This window comes from Cololabis saira, chromosome 16 (assembly GCF_033807715.1).
Source record: "Cololabis saira isolate AMF1-May2022 chromosome 16, fColSai1.1, whole genome shotgun sequence".
In the NCBI taxonomy this organism is placed as follows: Eukaryota; Metazoa; Chordata; class Actinopteri; order Beloniformes; family Belonidae; genus Cololabis; species Cololabis saira.
The window spans coordinates 27,795,059-27,820,955 of record NC_084602.1 but is presented as its reverse complement, the minus strand read 5'-3'; the positions used below and the strand labels follow the sequence as shown (position 1 = coordinate 27,820,955).

Sequence of the window (25,897 nt, the reverse complement as noted above, 5' to 3'; positions counted from 1 at the left end):
CATCACACGGCACCTCTACATCCCTCCTCAACTGCACAGCCGCCCCTCTTTAACTGGCCAGACCACGGGGCTGCCCCCCTCATCCCCCCTCTCCTTTTTTTTATCCTCACACCCTCATCAGCCAGCCTCCTCTTGAGGGTATGGAGAGGGAAGAAACCGAGAGGTGCGTGTTCGCCTTCTGCGTAAACGCGGCTGTGGGAGTGACAGAGGGAGGGAGGGCGAGAGGGAAGTTACAGTGCTCTGTTATTTCTCTCTGCCATTCCTTCTTGACCTGAGGAACTGAAACAAGAGAAAGAAAGTGAGAGTGGAGCCTGAGATGGCTCTTGGCAACGCTCAGTAGCACATGCAACAAGTGGACCACACACTCCAGAGGATATAAGTGGACACCTCTCCTTTTTATCTGCCTTTTTCTAGGATTATCCGGTGTGGCTATTAATTCCACGAGAGCTGTGGACGTCACAGCAATCAGGTAAGTCAACTTTTGTAAAGCTTCTTATGACCGTTTGTATACTTTGTGTCTGTAATTGTGAGGTGCTGCTTTTATGAAGCCAGCAAAGAGCGCCGGTGGAAAGAAATGTGGACTTTCTGAGCGATGGCTTGTCATTGTAATTAATTCAGCTCACTTATTATCCATTCATACAACATGTGCGCCTACATTTTGCATTAATTTGCAATCATCTTCTCTCTGAGAATACAAGGGGCTACTCTTACTGCTGTTAAAGCCGATACAGCAGATGCACAGAGGAGAAAGTCATGAATCAAACATTACTCAGTGATGTACATGTGAATGTATGAATGAGAGCATTTAGAGGAAGAATTTTTGCAATTTGCATGTGGGAAGAGAGTCAAGCAACTTCAGCAGACAACAGCAAGCTAACTCAATGTACGTAATGGAGAAGCTTGTTTATCAGCTCATAGTTTGTGAATGATATCCGCTTAAGCTCACATGCGACCTTTGCCCTCAACTTTCACCACGGCCGCCAACTTCAACACCTCTGCAGCACCGTGTAGCTGTAACTGCTGAACCGAACACACACACACATGTGTACACAGCAGCCCTTCAGCCGGCCCTTGATTGGCTGCAGGAGCAAGCACATCTTTCATCTTGAATATTTTTGGGATTGTCGTGACGCCAAAACAAATTCCATTTCATCTGCATGAAGTCATCGTCGTCTCGGAGGAGACGAGCGGCTCCTGGGAGTCGCCGTACGTCAAAGAGCGCGTCACCTTGTCTCACTGAACTGAAGAGCAAATGTAGAAAATGTCATGCTCAACCAACCAGGCAAGTGAGTGCAGCGCTGTCAAATATGTTTCCCGACAGTTCCCCGGGGGGCTCCGTTCCTCGATGCACCCTCACGTATCTCAGGAGAAAGAGCCCCTGCACGTTCCAGCTTCACCTCAGCGCAGGTCATGGACAGCCTGTGAACTCCAATCAGGATTTGAAAAAGACAAATGACTGTACTGCAGCTGCATGGACGGTTATCAGTTCCAGCTTGTAAAAGTCTTGCCTGTTTAAACTGAAACCAAGCTGGTCGAGCTTGGGCGCTGGCCAAAGCAGCATTGATCTGAGATACACCAAATCTGTCACTGGCTTACCTCATGACATTACTACAGCTCTATGTCACTGGCTGGTGACGAAGCTTAGCTGAAAGAAAATCAAGCTTTCTCTTTGCTTGAACTTTTAGAAAACACTTTTATCAACTCATTCGTGTCCCCCCATGTGTGTCGCTGTGGGTTAATATGTTGAGGACCTATTAATGTACATGGCGATAAACATAACATAGGAGGTAGAGTGTGGCTGTCAGCGGTGGGTGTCTTCCCCGCAGGTCTGGAGCGTCTCAGCAGCAGCTGTCACTGACACATGCGCAGCTCCAGTCGCATAAGGGCCTCCGGTCTTGAATTCCAAAAATGCAGTTTAGATACATTTGGATGTTTTGCAGAGCAGCGGCACTCATAGCTCACGTTGCCTCGGTTTAAAAATAAGCCAGTAAACTCTCAAGTGGTGGGAGGTAACAGAGCAGAAATAATTGGTTATTTTACTTAAGAAGAAGCTTAAAAGGTGTTGAAATAGTTATTGTCGGGGACTGGTCTTTTTTACTTTCATTGGCGTAGAGGAAACTTTTTCTTTTCTTTTGTTTCCCCCCCCAAAATGTGCTTCTGCTGATGTAAAAATCCTGCTTACTTATGTAACCTCCGATGAACTACATAGCGATCCAAGATCATCAGACACGTAGCATGCTTGAAGCGTTCTCCTGGTTAACGGGCTCTTGATATTTAATATTACAGCTAGTGAGGTCATAAGTTAAGTTTGAGTACAGTAGGAATATCAAGAGTGTTGAAAAGTTTCAAGTTCATCAGTGCTATAAAGGTCTGTATCCTTCATGTGTGAGAAGTCGTTGGCTCTCTCGGCATTTTTAACCTCTTACGCTCAGAGAAATCTACAATTTCACACACTGGGGAACATTGTTTCCATATTTCCACCCTCGCTGCCTGTCCTACAACCGTCTTTGTTTACTGAGTAGATGTGACACAATCATGACTCCTTCAATGAGCTGTGTGATGATGACAGCTGCGTGAAGACCACATCTTCCCATTCACGTTACTCATGTGTAGTGAGAAGAGGATGACTGGTCTCTGCGGCTCATTAGCGTTGAAGACTAAATGAACACATTTCTCTGTGGCTTCATCCCCCAACTTTTACTTCACTCCTGAGCAGTCGGGTTCATAGTCATTATAATGGCAATAATACCTTTTTTTCTCTCACGGAAAAAGGTAAACAAAAGACAATGCCACCAACAGAAAACAATAGAAAGGCTCACTTATAAAACTTAAATTGGTTGTGGTTTGGAGGTTTGTGGCGGTCTGGTCAACCAAGTGTTGCATTATCATTCCAAGCACTCCAAAGTGCGGTAGGTCTGCTGTGTGAACCAAAATGACAAGAAAAGGTCTTTTTTCTGTTATTTTGGTGTTTAAAGTCACCATCAACTGCAAAACTCCAGCAAAACAGTATTACTCCAAAAAAAGGGATTTTCTTGTTTTCATTCTTTTCTATTTCTGAGGACATTTTGTGGTGGATTCACATCCATGCGCAGGGTCATCGTCCTGCTGCATCACCCAGCCTCAACTAGGATTCAGGTGAAGGACAGTTACCTTAACTTTATCCTATGTGTACTTGTGATGAACTTGGAAATTAATTTTCCTCTGTCCAAAAGTGTTCCAGGCCCCGAAGCAGCAAATCAACCCCAAAACCTGATGCTGTTGGGTTATAATGCTTGTAAGCTGAGCATTTTCCTTGAACTATGGGGGAGTTGTAGTCTGGTGGCTACAGAGATGGGCTTGGGTCTGGAGGATCCAGGTTCAAGACCCTAAGGCCACATTTACACATAGCCGGGTATTTACAAAAATGGATATTTCCCCCTCTACGTTTTGAAAAATATCCTCGTTTACACGAACCCGCATAAATACGCTGTTAAGGTGCTATGAGCATCCAAACCTGCAGGGGGCAGTGTAACGAGAAGCGTAAAGTCATAATCAGAATCCTGGAAAAAAACGTCAACAAATGACACGTGTGAAGCCTGAATAATATGGTTCCGTGTTAAATCGACGGCGTAGCCTACGTACGGTGCACGTCGCTGCGTACCCTACGCCGTACGCTCTGCGTTGGTGTAACGCGGAACCATAAATCAGCCTTCAATGACAGTTACTTCCAAGACGGAACGACAGTCTTTCGTTTGGAGTGACAGAGAAGTGGAGTTACTTTTAAGTGTGACTTTAGAATATAAAACAGGTAAAATACAAGAAAATATTGACGGTGGCCAAACAAATTGTAAACACAGGTCGCACAAATGATGCTGGTGACGTTTCTGTCTCATAATGTGACGTTCTGAAGCCTAAATCTCTGTTTCCCTCCGTTTACAAGCAAACGTGAAAACTAAGTTTTTGAAAATCTCCACTTTGGCCGGAGTTTTCAGAAATTATCGTTTTTGGTGACTTTGAGCTTCGTTTTCATGTAAACGAATGGCCAAAACGCATGAAAACGCCACCGTTTTTGCTCCGTGTAAATGGGGCCTAAGCCTTGGGCCCCTGAGCAAGGCCCTTAACCCTGATTGCTCCCTGGGCAAAATGGTGTGTTTGTTCTCTCAGATGTAAGTCGCTTTGGATAAAAGCATTTGCTTAATGACAATAGTAGTAGTAACTATCCAGCTTTTGTGTGCGCACAAAACCCTTTCCCACATGTCTTGCAGAATGCCGAGGTGCCCTTTGGCAAACTGCGGGCACGTGACTGGGTTTTGGTCTGGAGAGCAGCGTCTTCCTCCGTGGTGCTCTACCAGTGACATCCTGCTTTTTTCAATGATTTACAAGTGGCAGTTTGTGTGAAATGGTAGCAGTGTGAAAGTCCCGGTGACGTCTTCATGCCGGTCGCACTTATCTGTGGCTTTTTTCTTGACTTCACTGAGGATTCTGTGTTGTGTCTTTGGAGTCGTCTCGGCTGGACGCCAGCTCCAAGGAAAAGCAGTCACAGAGCTAAACTGTCTCCATTTATAGGCATTCTTTTCCAACTGTGGACTGAGCCATCGCCCTGCTTCTCTACCCATCGATGACAAAGAAAAAGGAGTCACTTTTTATTCTTAAACGTGATTTAGAATTCATAATGCAAGAAAGAAGAAGAGCAGGCATGGAAACCTGAAGTCAGCACTTGCTGACGCGGTAATGCTGAGCCATACGGGAGTTTGTTTTATCCATACGTTGCCTCGCTGTTTCTATTCATGGAGCGGCCTGACATGATCCCCATACTGTCAACTCGATAGCCGGTCACGCTCCTCGCCTAGAAAAATCTAGCGCTCGATTGGTCGTTACTGGTTTACAGGTGCTCCAGCTCGATTGAGTAAAACCTTGTTGCCATGGCAAGTGCTACTAAAACTTGAGGGTACAACCTACCATTTTTAGTCCTCTGAAGCAAATGACGTGCTGGTGCCAACAACTATTTATACTCCACTTATCATAACATACATGCCATATTTCAGCAGATGCAACATTTTTTTTTTTTCACATCGTTTAACTAAAGACATTATGTACTAAAATATTGATGCCTGCTTGTACAGCAGTATTTCTAATGCATTACCCAAATTTGAATTTATGAAGTTTGTTATGTCTTATTCTCCTATATTTCTGGATTATGTAAGTTCTTCAGAGCCTCAAATGAGTATTTAACTGCCAGCAGTACATCTATCATAAATGAAGCAAACCATAGAAGATACAGACAAAGGAACTGCCTCTGCTGGTGCTGGGACCCTTTTCTAATAGTAATAAATAATATTCTTAGTTTGCTGATTAGTGAAAGCATAACTGCAGAAACTTCAACCGCATCCAGTTTGAGGATCGAGTTAATGTGACATCAGGTGATTACGATGAGGTGAAACCTTCCACCTAAGCTGACATTTCGCTCCAGTGTTGCATGTCAGCATTAGTGTCACTATGAAGTATTAATAGAAACCATCATTACAGTAAGACAAGTTATAAATGCTTGGGTTTTTGTCCATGAGATTGATTTGATTGATCAGTTTGATCCAGTAATATAAAGAGAATGGATCTGAGGGAGTGTTATTATCTAATGTCATTGCATTCTTTCAGTTCTGCTTGTGTTTTTTTTATTTACTGTAAAGTGTAAATTTCTTTCTCCTCAGGACAGAAGAACTTCTCAGATGTATCACATTTAGCAGTGTCCCTTGGCTGAACAAGTTTCTGCACGCTTGCACGTAAAAAGCACTTTCTGCTCCTTGTTTGGTTACCATGGGTCTGTGTTGCAAATACATCAAAATGCACCGAATTAAATAAATCATTTCTCCTTTAACATGCTTGGAGCTGCTGTTCTCCTCCCTGGTAAATGAATTTGGCTGCATGCCAGATTTGACAATCCTCCCCCTCTTTCTTTGTTTTGAGTTTCCCAGAAGAGTTCCAGATTAACAATATGGTTACCAGCGTAACATCTTGATATTTCAGAATATACTGTCGTTTTTGTATCACTATGGTACAATCTGTGATTCAGATAATGCTATCAGTTTGTGTGCAATGTTGCGTCTCAGAGGAAGTTAAATGCAAATACTTTATGTTTTCATAAAATAATAGTTTATCACGGATTTTATTACACTATTTATATTCAAAATAAACACAGACATGATGATCATATGGGATATAACAATTCTGCAAGTGTATATCTGTCACTTTTAGAGGAAAAAAAAAGATTCCCTGCTAGAGATACAGTTAACAGGATTAAAATTCCTGTGTTTATCTCTCGAATCATAACAAGTCCATGTGGCCCCAAATGAATGAGTAGATGTGTTCACACTTTGGTGGTGCTTTATGTCACTTTGCAGTGCTCGCTGAATTTAACCCAAACACACTACAACAGAAATGACGTAAATGATCAAAGATAAAAGTCACGGTCAACATCACTGCTGACCCCTGACAAAATTTATTGACTCTTTGACCTTTTCTACTTGGGCATGGATGCACGTGCTTTGGCGAGGCCTATAAATACTTATATATGTGACAGCTGGACTTGGGACAAACCTTGGGATCGATTTGGGGTTTCATTTTAAATTTAGACCCGTTGACTTGGTTTGTTTTAGGCCTTTCTTTTATACTGCCTTTAGATACCAACCAATCAGTTGTGCTTATGATTTAAATGCCGTGAATGTTAATGTGCTTTGTGGCAAGTTAAAGTAGACTTCACAGTCAAGTCTGATTATCTGCCAAGTGTCATTAATATCCCGTAGAGACAACTGTGTTGCATGTCAGAGTGGTATGCAGGCCATGTGGCTCAGGAATCCACATTTGTTTCATGAGAACTCATGACAACGTAGACTGCAGTGATCAGTCAAAGTACACCGAACAGCAAAGAGATCATAGTGATTGCAAAGACTTTTTTGATGGCAGACATTGATGATCGAATCTTAAAGGACATCAAGAATTTCTCAAATTGCAGTGTAGATCAATTTCTTTCTCAATGAAAAGGACCAGGAGGAAAGAGTAATATTGTCCTTTGATCGAAAGAAAACGCTTCACAAAGCAGGATAAACACTCAACCGAATGTACAAAATCTAGAAGCCAAGGGAGCAAGGAGTAGACTTGTAATTGACACAAGGAAGTATAACAAGTTGACAAAAAAGTAGGAAAACAAGGCAGGATATCAACAGATGGAGAAGACAAGACTCTGGACTGAACCCTAGATGCGTAGGGCAGGACACAAGTGGCGACAGTCAAGGGAGACAACTAGATGTGAAGGTGGAGAAACCAAATACAGAGAAACAGAAACCTGGCCTGGTCAGCGAACCCAATCACTTTGTGGACATTCTGTCTCGTTCAATTGTTCTGGTACCCTTTCCATTAACAACCAATGCCACAGGTACAGAATGTTTCAAAGTAATCTCAAGCTGTTATGTAAAGACCAACACTGGTGCGACGAAGAGGCATTAATTAACCAAGATGGCTTCCATCACATGCTTTCTCTGATTGGTTGTAAGTCTATTCGAAGGCAACCAGAGGTTGTTTCGTCTGCATCCGTTGGTTCTACCCAAATGGTAATAAATCAAAAGAAGCAGATTGATATTTTGCATCGCAAAGGAAACAAATTAGGGAGGCCTGGCCAGGCGAACAGAGACCATAAACCACGACACTTTCAACTCTTATACGAGTGAACATAGAGGAGCCATCAGCTGCATGCAAATATGTACTGCACACCGAGCCAGAGGTGGTTGTTAGTAGTACTAACTATAACTATAAACTATAAAACTATAAAAACAACTCCACTAACTCAATCATGTGACCCCTCAGACCAGCTCATGTTGAAGTATCACATGGCATCATGGGATATAGTAGGTGAGATAGGCCAGTCCGTTGTGCACTAGATGAAATAAACCATCTAGGTTATTCTTCCATACTGTTTACATTTTGGCAAAACCAGAATGCAGTACCACGATAAGTGGTTCTGAAAACTGCAATGCATTTTCATCACTATTTCACCCATCATACACATACTTTAAATTACTTTAAAGTAGTACTAATGTTTACATGTTTATGACACTAACTTTATCATATTTTATAGTTACAAATACCGTATTTTCTGGACTATAAGCCGCTACTTTTTTCATAGGTTTTGAACCATGCGGCTTATACAAAGGTGAATATTGCTATTCTGTGGATTTTTCTTCCACCGCTTGGGGCGCTCTAACCGGAATTAGAATCAAAACTAAGACAAAATAAATGCAAAGAAGAATACGCTACTTCTTCTTTAGCACATGGAAGTAAGTAGAAGCAGATTTCAAACAGATAAATAGATAAATAAATAACGGTTATTTTCTCTTGGTTCTGTCCCGTTTTAATCAGCAAAGTTGCTGCCGTGTTAAAAGACACTGTTAGGAAAGGATCTATTTAGGTACAAACATGTACATCATTTACAGTTCAAAATCCTTCTGTACATGTAGTAAATATCTAATCTAACAACATAAATATCTGCGGCTTGCATATCTTTTTTTTTTTTAAATAGAGCGGATGCGGCTTATATGCAGGTGCGGCTTATAGTCCAGAAAATACGGTCCATTTTCAATCAGTCCATGCAATGGCGCCAAAGTGTCGCTGGATTTCCCCGTTAAATCAACAAAGAGAGATACTTTTGTGTTTGATATATTTTGTCTGAGAGGGAAGAAGTACAATAAAAGCTTGTATAGTTATATATCTGTATATATCCCTCCGACTCACCTCCCTGCCTGCTCTGTGGAACTAGAGTGACACGGCAAAGTGAGATGGGCTGTTACAGTAGCTCCTTTGGATCTTCATGGACTCGGTCCAAAAACTAAAAATAAAGCGTTGAGTGCCTGACTCAATGGCAACCATTTTGTGGCCCGAGTTTAGGCACTGTGCCCCGTGTCATTTACAGTACTGCACATGTTTTTGTGTTTCATCGCTCTCGTGCCCCAGTGGTGATCGTTTTAATATCCTCCAACTTGGGGCACCATTTAATCTCCCTGGCTCTGCTTGAATGGGGCCATGAACACCTTGTATTAACGACTACAACACTGGACGCACCACCAGTGAGCCAACGGCTGAAACTTATCGTAGTAGGCATGAGCCAGATCTCCTTGAAGCCAGCCTGGACTCACTGAACTCCAAGAGCTACGATAAAGACTTCATGTGTTGGTTTGTCACTTTGAAAAAAAAAAAGAACGTATATCTATTCTGTTTCACCTGAACGATGCAAGCATGTTATCTCGCACCCTTCTTAAGCCTTGAACATTGGTTTTCCTGGAAACAGATGGGATTTAAAGAGACTGTCTTCAAGCATCATTACATTTCTGTGGTTTCTTAACTCCCCTGACAACGATTAGAGAGGAAGATAAACCTTTTCTTGATGCTAACTAAAAGCCTCTCAACCTCTTGAAATTGTGTTTTGGGATTGTAATCCTCTTCCCTTTCATGTCTTATTGTAGTGTAGTGGACTGGGTCTGATAGTTTCCCCTTGAAAGTACCCATGCATGTACAGTGAGCAGTTAAACGCAGATGCTCAGATTCATGCGTGTGCTATGGAGAGAATTCACTGCAGTCAGACGAGCCCAAGTCGGATGATTCAAGTTATTATTCAGAGGTCAGGGTGCTATGATATCACCAGTCTCGTGGGGTTTTGGGGGGTTTTTGTACACGGGTTGTTTTTCTCTTTGTAATTTCTAAATGCTCTTATGAAATCACTCATGACGAGTGAACACGTGCTGTTTCTTGAATAGAACCTGGACATAAACAAGCAAATATATATATATGTATATGTATATATATATATATATATATATATATATATATTATATATATATATATATATATATATATATATATATATATATATATATATATATATATATATATATATATATATATATATATATACATGTATATATATACATGTAATGAAACAAAAAAAGGCCTTTCTTCACACATTTCTGATAAGGAAGAATCTACACTAAATAGGAGGACATACTAGAGTAATGACATTACACCCATTCCAACCAACCTGAATTAGTCAAGGATGTATGATGTATCACTTGTGGGAGGGAGTAACTCCTCCTGTGATAAGCCACTACACAAAGCGCATCAGTAAATCCCAGCCGTCTTTCATGAAAGTTTGTTAATGTACAAGGTTAGAGCAAACCACTTGGTCTTGGGACGTCCTCAGCTCTCTATAAGCACGGTTCTGAACAAAACCGATCCACTTAAGTATTAGCTACTGCTCCAGATGTGATTCTCTCAGCAGGTGAGCAGCTCCAGCTTCTGTGGTGCAGATGATTATTGAAAAACTGAATCCACTACGTGTTATTCACACGCTGTGTGTCACTGACGCAATTAGCTGCACCTACAGTCCCTTAACAACCAATGTACAAGATTGATAAATGACACTAAGTATAAATCTAGATCAGATACAAAACTACAGGACATAGTTAACCTTCTACAATACTTCAGCTTCATACACACAACTTAGACCATTGCATTGTTGGGACAGGGTTGGCATTTTTTTTCTTTTAAAGGGTCTTAATGCTTTACCTCCATTAAAGCAGTTTAGAAATTATTTTTAGGACCATATATTCACCTTTTTTGGTATTTAGTTGCAGTTTAAGTCCTCATATGTAATGTACATAAGTAACGTATACTCATCCAGTGATGGCAAAATGGTACCTGCAAATACGGAGCAAAACTTGATGCTATATTATGAAAAGAAATGACTTGCCCTGATTTGGACGACAAAACATAAAATAAATAAATTTGATGCACATTTCAGGGAATGTAGCAGTTGAAATACTTTAAAATAGCCAAAACAAAGTGACTATACTTCTTTTGAAAGCTCAGCAGCACAAGCTTTACAAGTTGTGGTGCAAGTTTTATCCGGCCGTGAGCCCCTGACGGCAAACCACTGTGAGAAAGTGCTTAGTAACTAAAGTAATGACAGCATGGTCACACACCTCATTATGCATAAATGTGTGGTTTTATATAATATTTTCTGATGAGGTAGATAACAACTTGTTAACTGTCATGGGTGTAAAAATTTAGATATGAAGGCCAAAACCTTTTTTGTATCAGGCTGTGAGTATTTTTTTACTTTATTTCTGCTGTGTGAACCTTTGAGACTTTTTAACCCAACGGAAATGGACTCACGCAGGAGCCAAACATTGATAATCATTCCAGGAACTGCACTTTTTTAGTACTGGTAATGTAGGAATGGATTCAGTTTTACAAACTTGAAGTTACCCCTTTTAACCTCCAGAGTCACCCACTATAAAGCAAGGGAAGTGATGCTGACGTAATAGGTGACGATGTGACTGGGCTTTAACTTTCTGAAATTAACCTCCACTGATAAACTTTGACTTCTCAGTGTTTTTGTAAATGACCTGGAAGCATCTGTGGGTCTATGTTCATATGTGCTTCATTGTGCTCCATTTGTGGTTGCAAGGACTGATGGTGAACAGTGACAATGGTCTTGGGAGGTGTCGCTGAGCTGATGAAGGTGTTTCCAACACGACTATCTGTTTGTCCTTGGTCCAATGTCATTTGAGGGCCCAAACATTCAGCCCGCTGATGCCTCCAGATACCATGAATCTTTTCATGCATCCTTCAATTTGTTGCTACTTTACACTGAGAAATATAATTCATGTACTTCTGAATGAGTTTCTCATGAATTATTTCACAGAATAGTGAACACTTGCCAACTTTACTTCTAATAGTTAACGGAGCAAGAATGTTTTCTTGAAAAAGTAGCAACGCTGCACTGTGGCCGACAAGTCACGTAATTGCTCCTTGGGGTGTTTAAATAATCATGCTGACAAAATCGCATTCAGCAGCACAACAGGATACCTGCTGTTTTACAAGATGAACGGAGCATGATTAACTTTAAGTCTGTTGTCAGGTGATTGATTTTCCGGATCTGGATAAAACGTTTCAGTGTCAGCAGAAAAGGCCTTGAGAAGGGATGAGTGTCACTAATGTACTTCCACACTATCAACACTCAGTATGAGATATCCAGCTTATGTGAGCGAATGTGATGTACTGGGAATGCAGTTACACACCCTCCCCATGCAACATGCCAACACACACAGCGCAAGGTAGCGGTGAACAGCTAGTTCAGGAATGTTCACAGAGGACTATGTCATCCAGTTGTCGTGTGTAAAGTATGATAGCGTGAGAGTGTCACACCATTCCCACATAAAAAGCTTATTCCTTGTCTTATTTCTTATTTCCTAGACCCAAGTAAAGATGAGGTCCAAAAGCAGCGGGGTGGAGAGCCCAGCTGATGGAGTGCTTGGGGTTCCCCAGGGGGAAAACGACATCGGCCAGGAACAGGAAGTTGGTTTAACTGTGAAGAGCCTGAAGGCCAAAGTTCAGCAGCAGGAAGGAGAGGACGAGGTGGAAGTGATCTCGGACAAGGAGAAGCTGCTGTTGGATTCTAGTGATGCTGGAGAAGGAAGAGGGAAACTCATGGATCTGTCCAAAGAAGATCTATTGAAACTGCTTGGAATCATGGAAGGAGAAGTTCAGGTGGGCTGTATGTTGTTTTCTGTTGCTTGTTACTTATTTCGCAGGTGATCTGTGGTAATATGTGATGCCTTTGCAATGGTGACGGAAGAAATCAGTCTTGTTAGACGCATCAGGGATAAACAACAGTCATCTTGAATGGGTATGCTGCAAAATTAGCACAATAGCTCCACCGTGTGGTTATCTTGTGCTATTGAAAACACAAAAATACGCCTTGAAGTGCTTTTTGAAAAAAAAAAAAAAAAAACTAAAATGGGGCATACAGTTTTGAGATATATTTGAGAGAATGCCACATTCATAACTAGGGTTGCCACCTTACAGAAATAGAAATAAGGGACGCCCTGATTTCAGCAGCGCAGGAGCCAAAAAAAAAGCCCCAAAACTTCTAAACTGAATAAAAATGTGTTTATTTTATATGAAAAAACTAAATGCTTTGATTTAAAGTTTAAAGTGCTTTAATAGCATTGAACTTGCATGACTGTACAGACAGACAACCATATAGCAACTGAAATATCCTCCTATGCTGTGTACGTCCACATCAGTCCAGATGTAGAATATAGATACAGGTGAAGAATATGGTGTAAAAGTTAATTTATTTCAATAATTCAACTAGAATATGGTGTAAAAGTTAATTTATTTCAATAATTCAACTAGAATATGGTGTAAAAGTTAATTTATTTCAATAATTCAACTAGAATATGGTGTAAAAGTTAATTTATTTCAATAATTCAACTAGAATATGGTGTAAAAGTTAATTTATTTCAATAATTCAACTAGAATATGGTGTAAAAGTTAATTTATTTCAATAATTCAACTAGAATATGGTGTAAAAGTTAACTTATTTCCATAATTCAACTAGAATATGGTGTAAAAGTTAATTTATTTAAATAATTCAACTAGAATATGGTGTAAAAGTTAATTTATTTCAATAATTCAACTAGAATATGGTGTAAAGGTTCATTTATTTCAATAATTCAACTAGAATATGGTGTAAAAGTTAATGAAAATACGGTACAAATCGCGTCCCGTATTAGTTCAATACGGGACGCAACATTTTTTTCTCAAATAAAGGACAATTCCGTATTTTACGGGACGGGTGGCAACCCTTTATAACACTTGTAAATGTTTGCAACTTTTCTCCTAAAGCCATATTAAAGAATATAATTGATGTATCTCTATGGGACTTCAGGCCAGGGAAGATGTTATCTGCATGCTGAAGTCTTATCAAACTCCTCCGGAGGACGTTGAGTCCAGATATGGCTGTGCGGTTCCCGGCTCGCCCCTCAAAGCGCTTCAGAGGGACAGCTTCATCACTGATGAAAAGTCACACACCGGCAGTGTCTACCAAAAACCTATGGCTGAGGTCAGTGTGCAACACGGCGCAGAAGAGTTTTTGCTAATGCCACACCTCTGCAAATGAAATAAAGTGTGTTTAATGTGCCCCTGGTCCTCATAAATGTTTATGTGCATTCCTGTGTGTGTTCCTTTTCAGCTGGATCGTCTGCAGGAGAAGCACAAGGAGACGTACCGACGGATGCTGGGTCAGCTGCTCCTCGCTGAGAAGTGCCATCGGCGCACAGTCCATGAGCTGGACACAGAGAAACGCAAACACGCTGACTACATGAACAAAAGTGACGACTTCACCAACCTGCTGGAGCAGGAAAGAGAAAGGTGAGAAGAAGGAGAGGAGCGTGGAAGATGGAGAATATTACTGAATCAAAGTCCATGCATGTGCACGTCCTGCCGAAGGCCAGCCAGGCAGAGCAGGAAAAGGGAGATAGGAAAGAGAGAATGAAGAACAGAGAGAGGAGAGACACAGACACACTGCCAAAGGCACAAAAGACAAGACTTTAGTATTAACTATCCGTGAGCAGGATACCTAAGGTTTCTATGTACATATGGCTTATACTTGATAGGCTACTGATAAACAGGTGTAGACAGCAGACACCCAGGTGGTCATAGGGTGGTCAGGATGTCAGTAAGTATCCTTGCCTTCTAATTAATGGGTTGATCTGAAGAAGAGAAAGAGAGGAAGAGGAGAGAAGAAGGGGTGAAGGGCACCGCTCAGTGGATCATGTTGGTGTCCCCCTGCAGCGCAGGCATATAACAGCATCTTCAATGAAGCTATGTTTAAGACGAGCTGCTCTGGTCTTGTCCTGTAGCTGCAGCTGTGACTACTGGCCCTAACACACTAGAGTTTACACTAACTAGAGGCTTTACTAAATAGAAACGTTTTAAGCTTGGTTTTAAAGGTGGAGGTGGATTGGAAGTTGGTTCCATAGTAACGGTACCTGCAGAACGCCCGCCCTCCAAATCTACATTCTGATCCTCTGAACTATGAGTAAACCTGCACTCTGAGAACAGATGGCTCTATTAGGAACATGCAAATATTGCGGAGCTAGGCCTCCTTTGGGTTTTATGCGGAAGTAATACATTTTTTTAATTGGAATCTGAGTTTTTACGTGAAGCCAATGGAGGGAGGCTAACACTGGAGAGACGTGGTCTCTTGTTGATTCCCGTCAGCATTACAGTAATCTAGTCTGGAAGATACAAACATGTGAATTAGTTTTTCTGCATCACTCTGCGAGAGGATTCTCCTAATGTTTGCAATATTACGGAGATGGAAAAACGTTGTCTTACAAACTTGATTAATATGTTGTTTAAAGAACAAATCCTGATTGAAAATAACACCAACATCATTTAATCCCTTCCTTAAGTGTTCGGAATCAAGAATAATAATCTCGAAGATAGAAGCAAAAAATTAGTGGACATCCAGTCCTTGATGTCCTTAAGACATGCCTGAAGTTTAGCTAGCGGTTCTGTTTCATCTGACTTCATAGACAAATACAGCTGCGTATCATCAGCATAGCAATGTAAATGAATGCTGTGAATCTGGATTATACTTCCCAAGGGCTGCATGTATAAACTGAACAAGATTGGCCCTGGCACTGAACCCTGTGGAACACCTTAGCAGAACCTCGTCTGTTCTGAAGAAACCTCATGAACATGAACAAACTGGAATCTGTATATATATATATATATATATATATATATATATATATATATATATATATATATATATATATTTATATATATATATATATATATATATATATATATATATATGTATATGTACACTTAATAGCATCATAAAAACTGGTCTGTCTTCAAAGCTGTTTCAACATAATTTGTCATACCAGTGAAAACATCATATTTTTTCACTGTCCAAAACTAACAGGGTGAACAAATTGAAGAAGAAGCTGAAGAAATGGAAACTGGTTAATATATATTCTCCAGAGAGAAGTGTGAAGCATGAATTACAGTGCCAGATTGGTTAACAAAATCTATGTGAAATGCATTAATTATTCGAGGTGAGGACATGTCTGGAGAGAAAACATATCACTATGAGAGAATGTGTGAAAGATAGCCTCATCGAGCTGGGAAGTGTTGCTCGCTGAGGTGATAACCACACATATATTCTGGATGGAGAGAAATGGTCTAGGCTAGGGCTTCTCAATGAGGGAAAGATGCACTCGGGTTTAGGGAGGGGAGACTGCATGTGATAGACGAGCAGCGGGAAAGCTTGGCATCTCTCATGAAATCATCTGTGAAATGAAGTAATTGCTATGGTTGGGGATTGGCTTTGCGGCCGAGGGAGAAAATGATGAAGGGCTGGTTAGAGAAACATATCAGAGTGGAGGAGTTACATCACTCGTGTGTTAACAGCCTCATGAGGTTCAAATAAGCTTGTTTGTGTGAGTGAAATGTGCGCTGAAAGTATAATAAGAGATCCTGCTAATGATGACTATTTACAGAGGAAGGAGTTCACTGGCTGTTGCTTGTTGGGGATTTTTGCAATCACTGCAACACATCACTCGCCAACAGTTATTTTGAGCAATGCAGATTGATTTATTGTTGAAAACAATCTTCATCAGTGCTGTGCTTTGCATATTTATGTGAATAGTTAACCAAACAGCACATTTAATGCAATGTTACTGAAATAATTCATGTTCAGTTATCTGAATAACAGACTGAGACATTTCAAACTGTTGCTTCACAGCACTGAACTGGTGAAAGGTCCTTTTCCTTCCTTCCTTCCTTCCTTCCTTCCTTCCTTCCTTCCTTCCTTCCTTCCTTCCTTCCTTCCTTCCTTCCTTCCTTCCTTCCTTCCTTCCTTCCTTCCTTCCTTCCTTCCTTCCTTCCTTCCTTCCTTCCTTCCTTCCTTCCTTCCTTCCTTCCTTCCTTGAGCCTTTGATAGGAGGCGGAGAGGCTAAATCACGCTCAGGTCAGGCGAGCTGCCATCACAAACATAGCAGACAGTTGGATACTTGGCACAGAGTTCATCTTAACAGGATATTTCAGATTCTTTTTAAAAAGGGTTGTGTGAAATACTTGGAAGTAGTCAGTGTCTTATCTTTAGAGCAGTCCCAATGATGTCACTTCGGAGAAACAGGGGGAAGCGTGATGGGGAGCTGAGTTAAGCCAACAGACACTCAGACTGAGGCCACATTTTTCTCTTTCTGAAACAACTCAAGCCTCATAAATGTCTTACCAGTATGAGCAAACGCTGTATACGATCTATTTACAATGCACCACTTTTACATCAGACGGTTATTTACTTTGTCAGAACAGTTTATTTCCTGCAAAATGGATCATGTTATGCAGGTTTTGTGTACCTTTCTGATCAGTTTTAGCTTAATTTGGGCATTTTCCCCTTTACAAGAACACAATATAAAGGTACATGTGGAACTGCAGGAAGTTATAAACACTTGACATACTTTCCAGGTATTCTTTTTTTGTAAAAAAGATATTGAAACCCCAATTTATTGATCACTCAAAGCACTTTCACATAGGGGGTGCAATAATTTATGCCAATTTAGCTGAGATGTTTGATTTTGCATCAGTGATTTAAATGCTGTTCCCATTTCTGCTACTCCAGAGCTTAGCAAAGGATTTATCGTTGTCAGAGTGATGGTTCAGGGGCTGGAAACAGCAAACCTAAACTTCAGTTTGAAGTGTTTAGCGTAAATTACAGCTGAACTGACTACTTCACCTCTGCTGGATTCAAACTTTGCATGCACGAGAGAGCTGACTTTCCTCCTACATCAAGTGGTTTCCAGTAAGTTCCTTGGCTCGTGCACAGCACAGCCTCTGTTACCTCGAAGACAGAGTGGTGTTGAGCTCAGTCTGGTCAGCACGTACATAGCAAAGATTTTGTATTTTCATTCATGAAGAAAGAAATAGATAGAAGAACTCATGGAAAGATAATAACAATACAAATATGTAAGTTAACAATGAGGTTGACATATAGGTGTAAGTAGTTCTCATTCCTGCCTGGAGATCGGAACAGGTGTATAGCTGTTATTGTCTGAATTTCAGGGTATTTTTCCAGGTGGAAATTTCAAAGGACAGTTAATAGCTTATGGAGTTAATAAACTGTGGAAAAAATGATCTAAGAGGGGCACAGTGGGTGCACCAACACCTACACAAAAACAGGTACAAATGGAATCCATCTTTCATCTGTTTTGACAACTCTTTCTCTCAAAACCGTGTCGTCATTTCATACTCATCAATGTCCTCAAGCCATCTGATTGAGAGTGAAGAGAGAGAAGTCAAAGATCTTGTGCCAAACATCTGGAGGAATGCAGCGGATGGGCACAGCTGGTTCGGACTGGTAGTCATCAGCCTTCAACACTCTTTTTGAGAAAAGAGAGCAATTTATATGTCAGGAAGTTAACATTTTTAAATGGCATGGAGGAATGTGTGAAGCTTGACAGGAGAGCCGGCACCCACCTCTGAGGGGAGTTTTAAAGTCACGCAAACAAAATGGAAACACTGACGTGAAGCAGGTTATAAACTTATGTGACTATCCTCCAGTATCAGATTTGTTATGGTTCAAGACGTCCGATTTCAACTTTTCCTCTGATTTCCCCCCTTTTAGCGCCAAGTCATTTTGTATATTAGAGTGCATTATGACCACGAGTCTCTTGCCTAACATTTAATTTCCTATAAATTCAGGTCTTACCTCTTCAGCATCGTTTTGGTGAAACAGTGGGATGCCTGTGAGCAAATCTCCCAGGAAACATGGGGATGAAATGTTGTTCCATGGCTGAAAGAAATGTTCTCTCGGATCACACCTGCGTATATGTTTAGAAAATGTTTCTATTTCTTTCAAACCCACATGGGGGGTGTAAAAATTGAGATCATGCTTTAAAAAGCACCAATATTCAGTTGTTTATTAAGCAAATGGGGATAATCAGAGAACAGATGTTTCCCTCGTGCCAACATTTAAATCTGCACTGACAGTTAATTAATTATCTGTACCCACTGCTAATTTAATAGACTACATGTGGCAGAGATTTCTTCCATAGCAACAGTAAACGGCGGTTCTTACATGCCTTCAACATCAGTGTCAGATACCACTGACATCATGGTTTTCCCCTTTGCATGACAGTAATTTTAGAGTGTCAGGTTCTTGGGTGTAAATGACATCTGACTGTGTAAGTGATTGCATTAGCTGCACTGGATACATGTACAGTAGCCCGGCTTGCTAATCACACTTGGTTATAAAATCTTCTAGAAATATAGATCTGTGAGGATGTTTGTTAAAAGACTAAAAGCAATACATTTTAATTTAAAACTGCAGTTATAAAATGAGTATTGAGATTGCAAAACTATGGTTTCTTATCAGCTTTCTAAAGAGTCGTCAGCAACAGTCTGGTCTAAGAGCTTTTTTAAACGTATTGGTTCTGTCACCTCAGGAAGGGGGGACATCCAACTCATCCATATCTGATTTTCTCATCATATATAAACTTTGCAAAAAAGCTCATTCGAGTTTTCCCTCAAGTGGAAGTACAGCACACATCCTCTCCTCTCTCCTGTACCTTTAGTTCCTTTTTCTAGATGCAACTTCTTGTGCACTTGAGGATATTATATGATTTCACCAAACACGGAGTGAGAAAATGTTAATATACGGACTGAGAAAATGTTAATATTTGTTCATTCTTCCTAAATGTTTTGTAAACTTTGGTTGCCAGGTTTTATGAAAACATGAAGACTCGTAGGGGTGTGTGTGTGGGGGGAGCTTCGCTAAACACTCCCTCAGGGGCAGGGCTATTCAAAACAGAGCAGCACACACACTCTGATATATATATTACTACGAAGTATGGATGAGGTGACATCACACACTAGAGGTGTCCTGCAGGGCCACTCCCCATTTATGTTCTCTTTTTATTGACTTGATAGCGTGTTTGGAATGTGGTTTATGGAAGATCTGTGCAAAGAAAGGTTTTAGCACTTTTGCACAAATTGAACAGTGGCAAAGAATGTTTTTGTGCTGCTTGTAAGGGATCTTAAGGAGGTAAGTTTTGAATTAAATTTGTATTATTAGGTGGTACAACTAACTACATATGCATTGGATGACTCTCCTTTTTAACATTTACTGGTTGTCAAAGATCCACTCTCTTTGTTGTCATGTTAGTGGCTGATCTAATTTGGTTTACTTTGCAATGCAAAAATGCTTATTTTGAATATTGTTTGAGAACTTCTCTGGGAGTGTTCAAGTTAGAGATGCAATCTGCTTTGCATGGATTTTGTTGGAGCTGGAGATGAGAGTGGGCATGAGTAGCATAGAAAGAAGCTGAGAGAAAGGACCACAGCTTGGTGAGGGGGTGTTAGTAAAACTTCCGACAGCAGTTTGTGTTCTTGGTCTCAGTCCCATCAGCAGGGGGGTTAAATACCATTCTTGTGTAGATTTTCCCCTTCAACATATTTCTTTTCACTTTATTCTAGCACTCATATACTTTTTTTTAAAGTGTTTTATAGAAAAACACTCTTGTTGATTTTTAGTATTTGAAGGAAATAATTATCGGGGCTGTTTGTGACTTCAATGAAGAAATTTGACATTAAAATCAAGTTTAAACTTTTTTTAAAGTCTGGATTGACTGGAATAATGTTGATTGAAGGGTTCACTTGGATCAAGCTGCATGTAATTGCATACACATACACATAAAGCTAAGACTCAGTGAAATACAAAAAATAAAATCCTGCTTGTATTTGTTTCTTCTTATACTTTTAGGCTTAAAAGGCTGCTTGAAAACGAGAAAGCTTACCAGATAAAAAAGGAGAAGGAGCACTCCCAACGTCTGGCCAAGGTGAGAGAGGAGCTGGTCAAACTTAAGTCATTCGCCTTGATGTTGGTCAATGAGCGCCAGCAGCACCTGGAGCAAATTGACCAACAGAGTCAACGGGTCCAGGAGCTCAGCCAGCAGCTCCAGCAGCAGGAGCAGGGTCTGAAGGAAGCCAAGTCACAAGCTGGAGAAGACAACCAAAGGATGCAGAGCCTTGAGGCTGAACTTAAGGAGAAATCGAGTAAACTTACCCAACAACACGAAGAATTGAGTGCTAAGATGGCCACTCAGGAACTCCACAATCGTCAACTCAACGCCAAACTTTTGGGACTCACACAAAAAGTGGATGAGCTACAAGTAAGCAACAGGACCTTGAGGAAATCCGAGGAGGAACTGCAGGAACTAAGAGTAAAGATAAATAAAGGCGAGTGTGGAAATGCAAACTTGATTGCTGAATTGGAAAACTTGCGAAAGCGGGTACTTGAGATGGAAGGAAAGGATGAGGAAATAACCAAGACAGAAAATCAGTGTAAGGAGCTGAGGAAGAGGCTCGAAGGGGAGGATAACAAGAGCAAAGACCTCAGACTGGAGGTAGAGAAACTCCAAAAAAGGATGATGGAGATTGAGAAACTTGAGGAAGCCTTCAGTGTAAGCAAAGCTGAGTGTGCACAGTTACGCAGTGCTTTAGAAAGAGAGAAAGGCTTGACCAGTGAGCTTTCAGATGAGGTTGTAGGCCTTAAGATCCGTATGAAAGAACTCGATTCCTCTGAACTAAAGCTGGAAAAGTCGGAGCTGAGCCTCAAGGATGACCTGAGTAAGCTGAAGTCCTTGACGGTAGCTTTGATGGACGAGCGAAAGAACCTGGTGGAGAGAGTGAAGTCGGATGAAAAGAAAAAGGACGATCTGAGCAAGATGGTCAAACTTGAGCAGGGTAAGGTTATGGAGGTGACAGAGAAACTGATAGAGGAAAGCAAAAAGCTCCTAAAATTCAAATCAGTGATGGAAACCAAAGTAGAGACTTTAACAACCGACAAAGAGCAGCTCAGTACTAAGCTTGCTTATGAAGTTGAGAAGGCTAAGGATCTGAATTCCATAGTCAGTCAAATGAAAAAGAAACTGGATGTGTCTGAGCAAGCAGAAAGGTTTTCCGTGAGCAATTCGCCGATTTCTGATCCGAGGAAAATGTCTGACCCCCAAAGGAGAGAGGACAACAAAGTCAAAGAGCTGACATTTGAAATTGAGCGCCTGAGAAAGCGCCTCAAACAACTTGAAGTAGTAGAGGGAGATTTGATCAAAACAGAAGATCAGTACGACATGCTGGAAAAAAAGTTCATAAGTGAACAGGACAAAGCAAATGTTCTTTCCCAGCAGGTGGAGGAAATGAAAAATCAGATAGCGCACAACAAAGCCATTGAGAAAGGAGAAGAGGAAAGCCATGAGGAAGACCTGCGACAACGTTGTAAGAGAGAGGAAGTCAAAACCAGAGAACTGCAAGCTGACGTGGTGGCCCTCAAGGAGAAGATCCATGAACTGATGAACAAAGAGGATCAGCTGTCTCAGCTCCAAATGGATTACTCCATCCTACAGCAGAGATTCTTGGAGGAAGAAGAGAAGGCCAAGAACATGGGCACTGAAGTTTTCCATCTTACCAAAGAACTTGAGATAGCAAAGCGACAAAGTAGAGCGTTAAGGCCCAGCTTAAATGGGAGAAGAATGGTGGATGTAGCTGTGACATCCACAGCAGTACAGACATTGTCCACTGGACCAGCAGAGGAAGATACTCCAGCTGTGTTTATCAGGAAGTCTGTCCAAGAGGAAAATCACATTATGAATAACATCAGACAGAGATGCCTGAAGAAACCCGAAAAAAGCAGCGCTGTTGAGCGAAGCCCTTCGTCGAGCAGTGACTTGGGTATCAAGAAATCTTGGATTCCATGGATGAGGAAAAAGGAAAGCACTCCTCAAGATACCAATTTGGAAAAGGCTTCGCACATAAATGGAGATCATTTGCCATCTGAACTAACCATGCCTCAAAAAAAAGGGGAGCCTTTGCACATCCGGCTAACACCTAATCACCAAAACAGCGTGACCACACTTGAAATCACCAGCCCAACTACTGAGGATGTTTTCTCTAGCTCAGCTCCCCTTAGTCCCAACCCATCTCAACCTAAATCTAGAATCACAATCATTCCTACCTACTCTGCGTCAACCCACCGTAGAAAGTCCCCCACTGGACCTCAGGGCCTTGAAAGGGCCAAATCTCCAGTCACCATCACAACCATAGCTAGAGCCAAGTCTCCAGAAGGCATCCGACCCGCTTCCTCTTCCTCAGGAAGACCCCTATCCCCAGTTTCTCTAACAACAGTGAGCACTGTCGTAGTGTCTGGAGGATCTGGCTCCCCCGAGCCCCAAGAGGTGACCATGGGCCGGGCTGTGATTAAAGTTACCCCTGAGAAGCAGATGGTCCCAGTGGCTGTACGAAAGAGCCATAACAATGCCAACATCATCACAACTACAGACGATAACAAGATCCATATTCACCTTGGCAACAGCATTGCCCCAAAGATGGTAGTCAGACCAGTTGCGACTGTAAGTGAAAGCAAAGAAATGACCCTCTCAACTGGGACAGTGCTTCGATCTCCTCGGCAAATCACCACCACTTCCACACGGACCTCGCAGAGCAAGGTGATGAGTAGTATTACGATATCGCCTATTACATCTACTCCTTCAAGACCTACCCAAAACGTGGTAAGTTTTGGTTCCTCAATATCAATTTATTACGATTCCTGTGATTGAAATTTCTTCATGCGCTCCAAAGGAATGTTCAGCTGTAGCGATTACGTAATTCGTTCGTTACATATTTTCTTTGTTGTCTTGATTCTTTTTTTTGTTGTTTTTGTGACAGATGCCCCCTCATGGGCAGGCTACAAGAACTAGAAAAGAACCATTCTGCCATCATGCTAACAGTCATGGTGTAATCTATAGTTGTTACAGTGTTTGCACTCACAGACAGAATGTGCAGGGCTCAGTGCTCTTTGGCCGACTTGGAGAAGGCAGATAAATATTTTCCTGAATAAATATTAACATTTTTAATCAACCCATTTCCTAGTACACTTATGATGTTTGACATTGTTTAAAAAAGCTAAATTCCATTTCTGCCTCATGAGGTTATCCTTTTTTTTTTGTTTATAGTTTTCTGTCAGTGCTTATCCATTGGTTTCATTCTCTTGGCTGAGGAACTGTACTCTCTCTCTTTTGTCACACAGACCGGGCAGGATACCCAGCCAATGCGTACGGGGACGACCCGCATCCCAATGTCCAAGAACCTAAAGATGGGAAAAACTGTACTGGGATCCCTGGGGATCTCAGGTGGAGTGAAGCTGGAGCGGGCTGAGAGTCAGTCCATGAGGATAGACGTTAAAAAATCCTCCGTTAATAGCACCACTTTACATAATGGAGGGAAAATTTGACTGATATAATGGTATCACTGATACTTTAATATGTCTAAGTGGGGCTTCACAGAGAGTCATACAGACATTTGGTATGCGCCTATGCAACTCTAAAAGAAATGATAAGATGTCAGGTAATTTCTTTTGTACTTTTTTTTTCTTCTTTGCAAAGTAATAATGCATTCAGTTGTATTATCTGTAAAATATTTTCTACATGTTTGTCACAATTCTTTGGAGACACAAGCTTGAGTGTGTGTGTGTGTGTGCGTGTGTTTTCTTAAAGCGTGCATTCTACTGGGCATTGGATTCAATATGGATTTGTTTTTCATCGGTCTGTGCTGCTACTAATGTCTTCTTGCTTTGAGTGATTTCACATAAGAGGTCTGGCGATATGTTAAATAGGGAGTCATTGTTTTGTGTAAATTAGGTTTTCTTTTTGTTGTAAAGGATTTCTACTGAAAAAATATTTTAATAAATTTAATATCACAGGGCGGTTTGATTTATTTGTGTATGGAAATGATGAGAAATATAAAACAAAAAATAAGCCCCACCCATGGCAGAGAGGTTTTTATAATGTATATTTCTAAGTCATTCTTTCAAGGACACCCATTTTATTGTGAATCTTTTTTGCAGACAACATACAATCATGTCTGCATGGTCTATGAATTTATAATACATATACCATATTTTAAATATTCCACTTACCTAAGTATTCAGAAATTTGACAATTTGGATAAATAATGACATTAATGGAAGATTAAAGACCTTTAGAACTATCTAGCAAGCTTGGTAACCTTTTTTAATGCAATTTCACCATTTTCTTTATTTAATTTTTTTGTCAATCCACACCATTTACAGAAACACAATTATTTGTCAAGGTAGCAGCAACAGGCTGATCTGCAACTTTTATAGGTTTCATTTAAGTGGCTAAATTAGCACATTTTGCAATATTAGCTTTTTGAAATGTCCAAGAGGCTCTAATGGAAGTCCACTAATGGATGTTTATTTTGAATGTGATTGTTTTTCTTGCAGTTAAACTTAAACTCACTTAAAGAGTTTAAAGGGAAAAACTATAATTATATAGCTTGCGGTGTTTGAAGTGTTTAAACTGTTAAAACAGTATACACCACCACAAATATTTACAGGTTGCATCAGATGCTTCTTCTTTTTTATATATTACATTTTATTTGTTTTAAACATCAGTAGAAGAATAACATTTGTCTGCCATAAGTAAAAGGGAAAGTATGAAATAAAATAAAGTATAGAAAAGAAAATGTCTTAATCACTTAGCTTACATAAGTAAATGCACATTACGTTTTTCTAGATGGAGTTCTTTGCTGAAGTGGATTATGTTTGGCTTGGAGTTTGACCATTTCTTCTTGTGAATTGGGTATTTTCCCAGGATGAGTAGAAGTTGGGTGAAGAAGATCAAGTCTTTGTCCACGTCCTTATCATCGAAGTATAGAATAATGTCTTTTTCCGAGTTGAATTGTTCCTCCAGTTTTCAGTCTTATAAGTTTTTGTACATCTGACCAAAATTTTATTGTTGAATACATTGATAATGAGAATGAGAAATTGTCTCCATGTGCAGTTCACAAAATGTACAAGAATAGTCTATGTCAAGTTTAAATCTTTCTAGTGTTTTTTTAGCAGGATATATGTTATGAATCATTTTATATGTAACATCTTAATTTGATTTGTTGTGCAAAATATCTCTCCCGTTAACCAAACTCGTTTCCAATTATTTTCTCC

At 40.5% G+C, this 25,897-nt stretch overlaps 1 protein-coding gene across 1 annotated transcript; it reads left to right on the top strand.

Moving 5' to 3' along the window:
• Window positions 1–270: 270 nt before the first annotated feature.
• filip1b (filamin A interacting protein 1b) lies at window positions 271–24,633 on the top strand. The gene is made up of 6 exons (XM_061743515.1): window positions 271–469; window positions 12,277–12,570; window positions 13,757–13,930; window positions 14,060–14,238; window positions 20,645–23,444; window positions 23,963–24,633. The coding sequence occupies exons 2-6, from the start codon at window positions 12,289–12,291 to the stop codon at window positions 24,164–24,166; spliced, it is 3,639 nt and encodes a 1,212-aa protein (XP_061599499.1). The 5' UTR covers window positions 271–469; window positions 12,277–12,288; the 3' UTR covers window positions 24,167–24,633.
• Window positions 24,634–25,897: the final 1,264 nt, after the last annotated feature.

What these genes read in the sequence shown, in the direction of transcription:
- filip1b (XM_061743515.1), top strand. Translation starts at nt 12,289, where the DNA reads ATGAGGTCCAAAAGCAGCGGGGTGGAGAGCCCAGCTGATGGAGTGCTT. An exon ending in ACCAAAAACCTATGGCTGAG is followed by an intron (nt 13,931 to 14,059) that starts GTCAGTGTGCAA and finishes GTTCCTTTTCAG; the next exon opens with CTGGATCGTCTGCAGGAGAA. An exon ending in CTGGAGCAGGAAAGAGAAAG is followed by an intron (nt 14,239 to 20,644) that starts GTGAGAAGAAGG and finishes TTATACTTTTAG; the next exon opens with GCTTAAAAGGCTGCTTGAAA.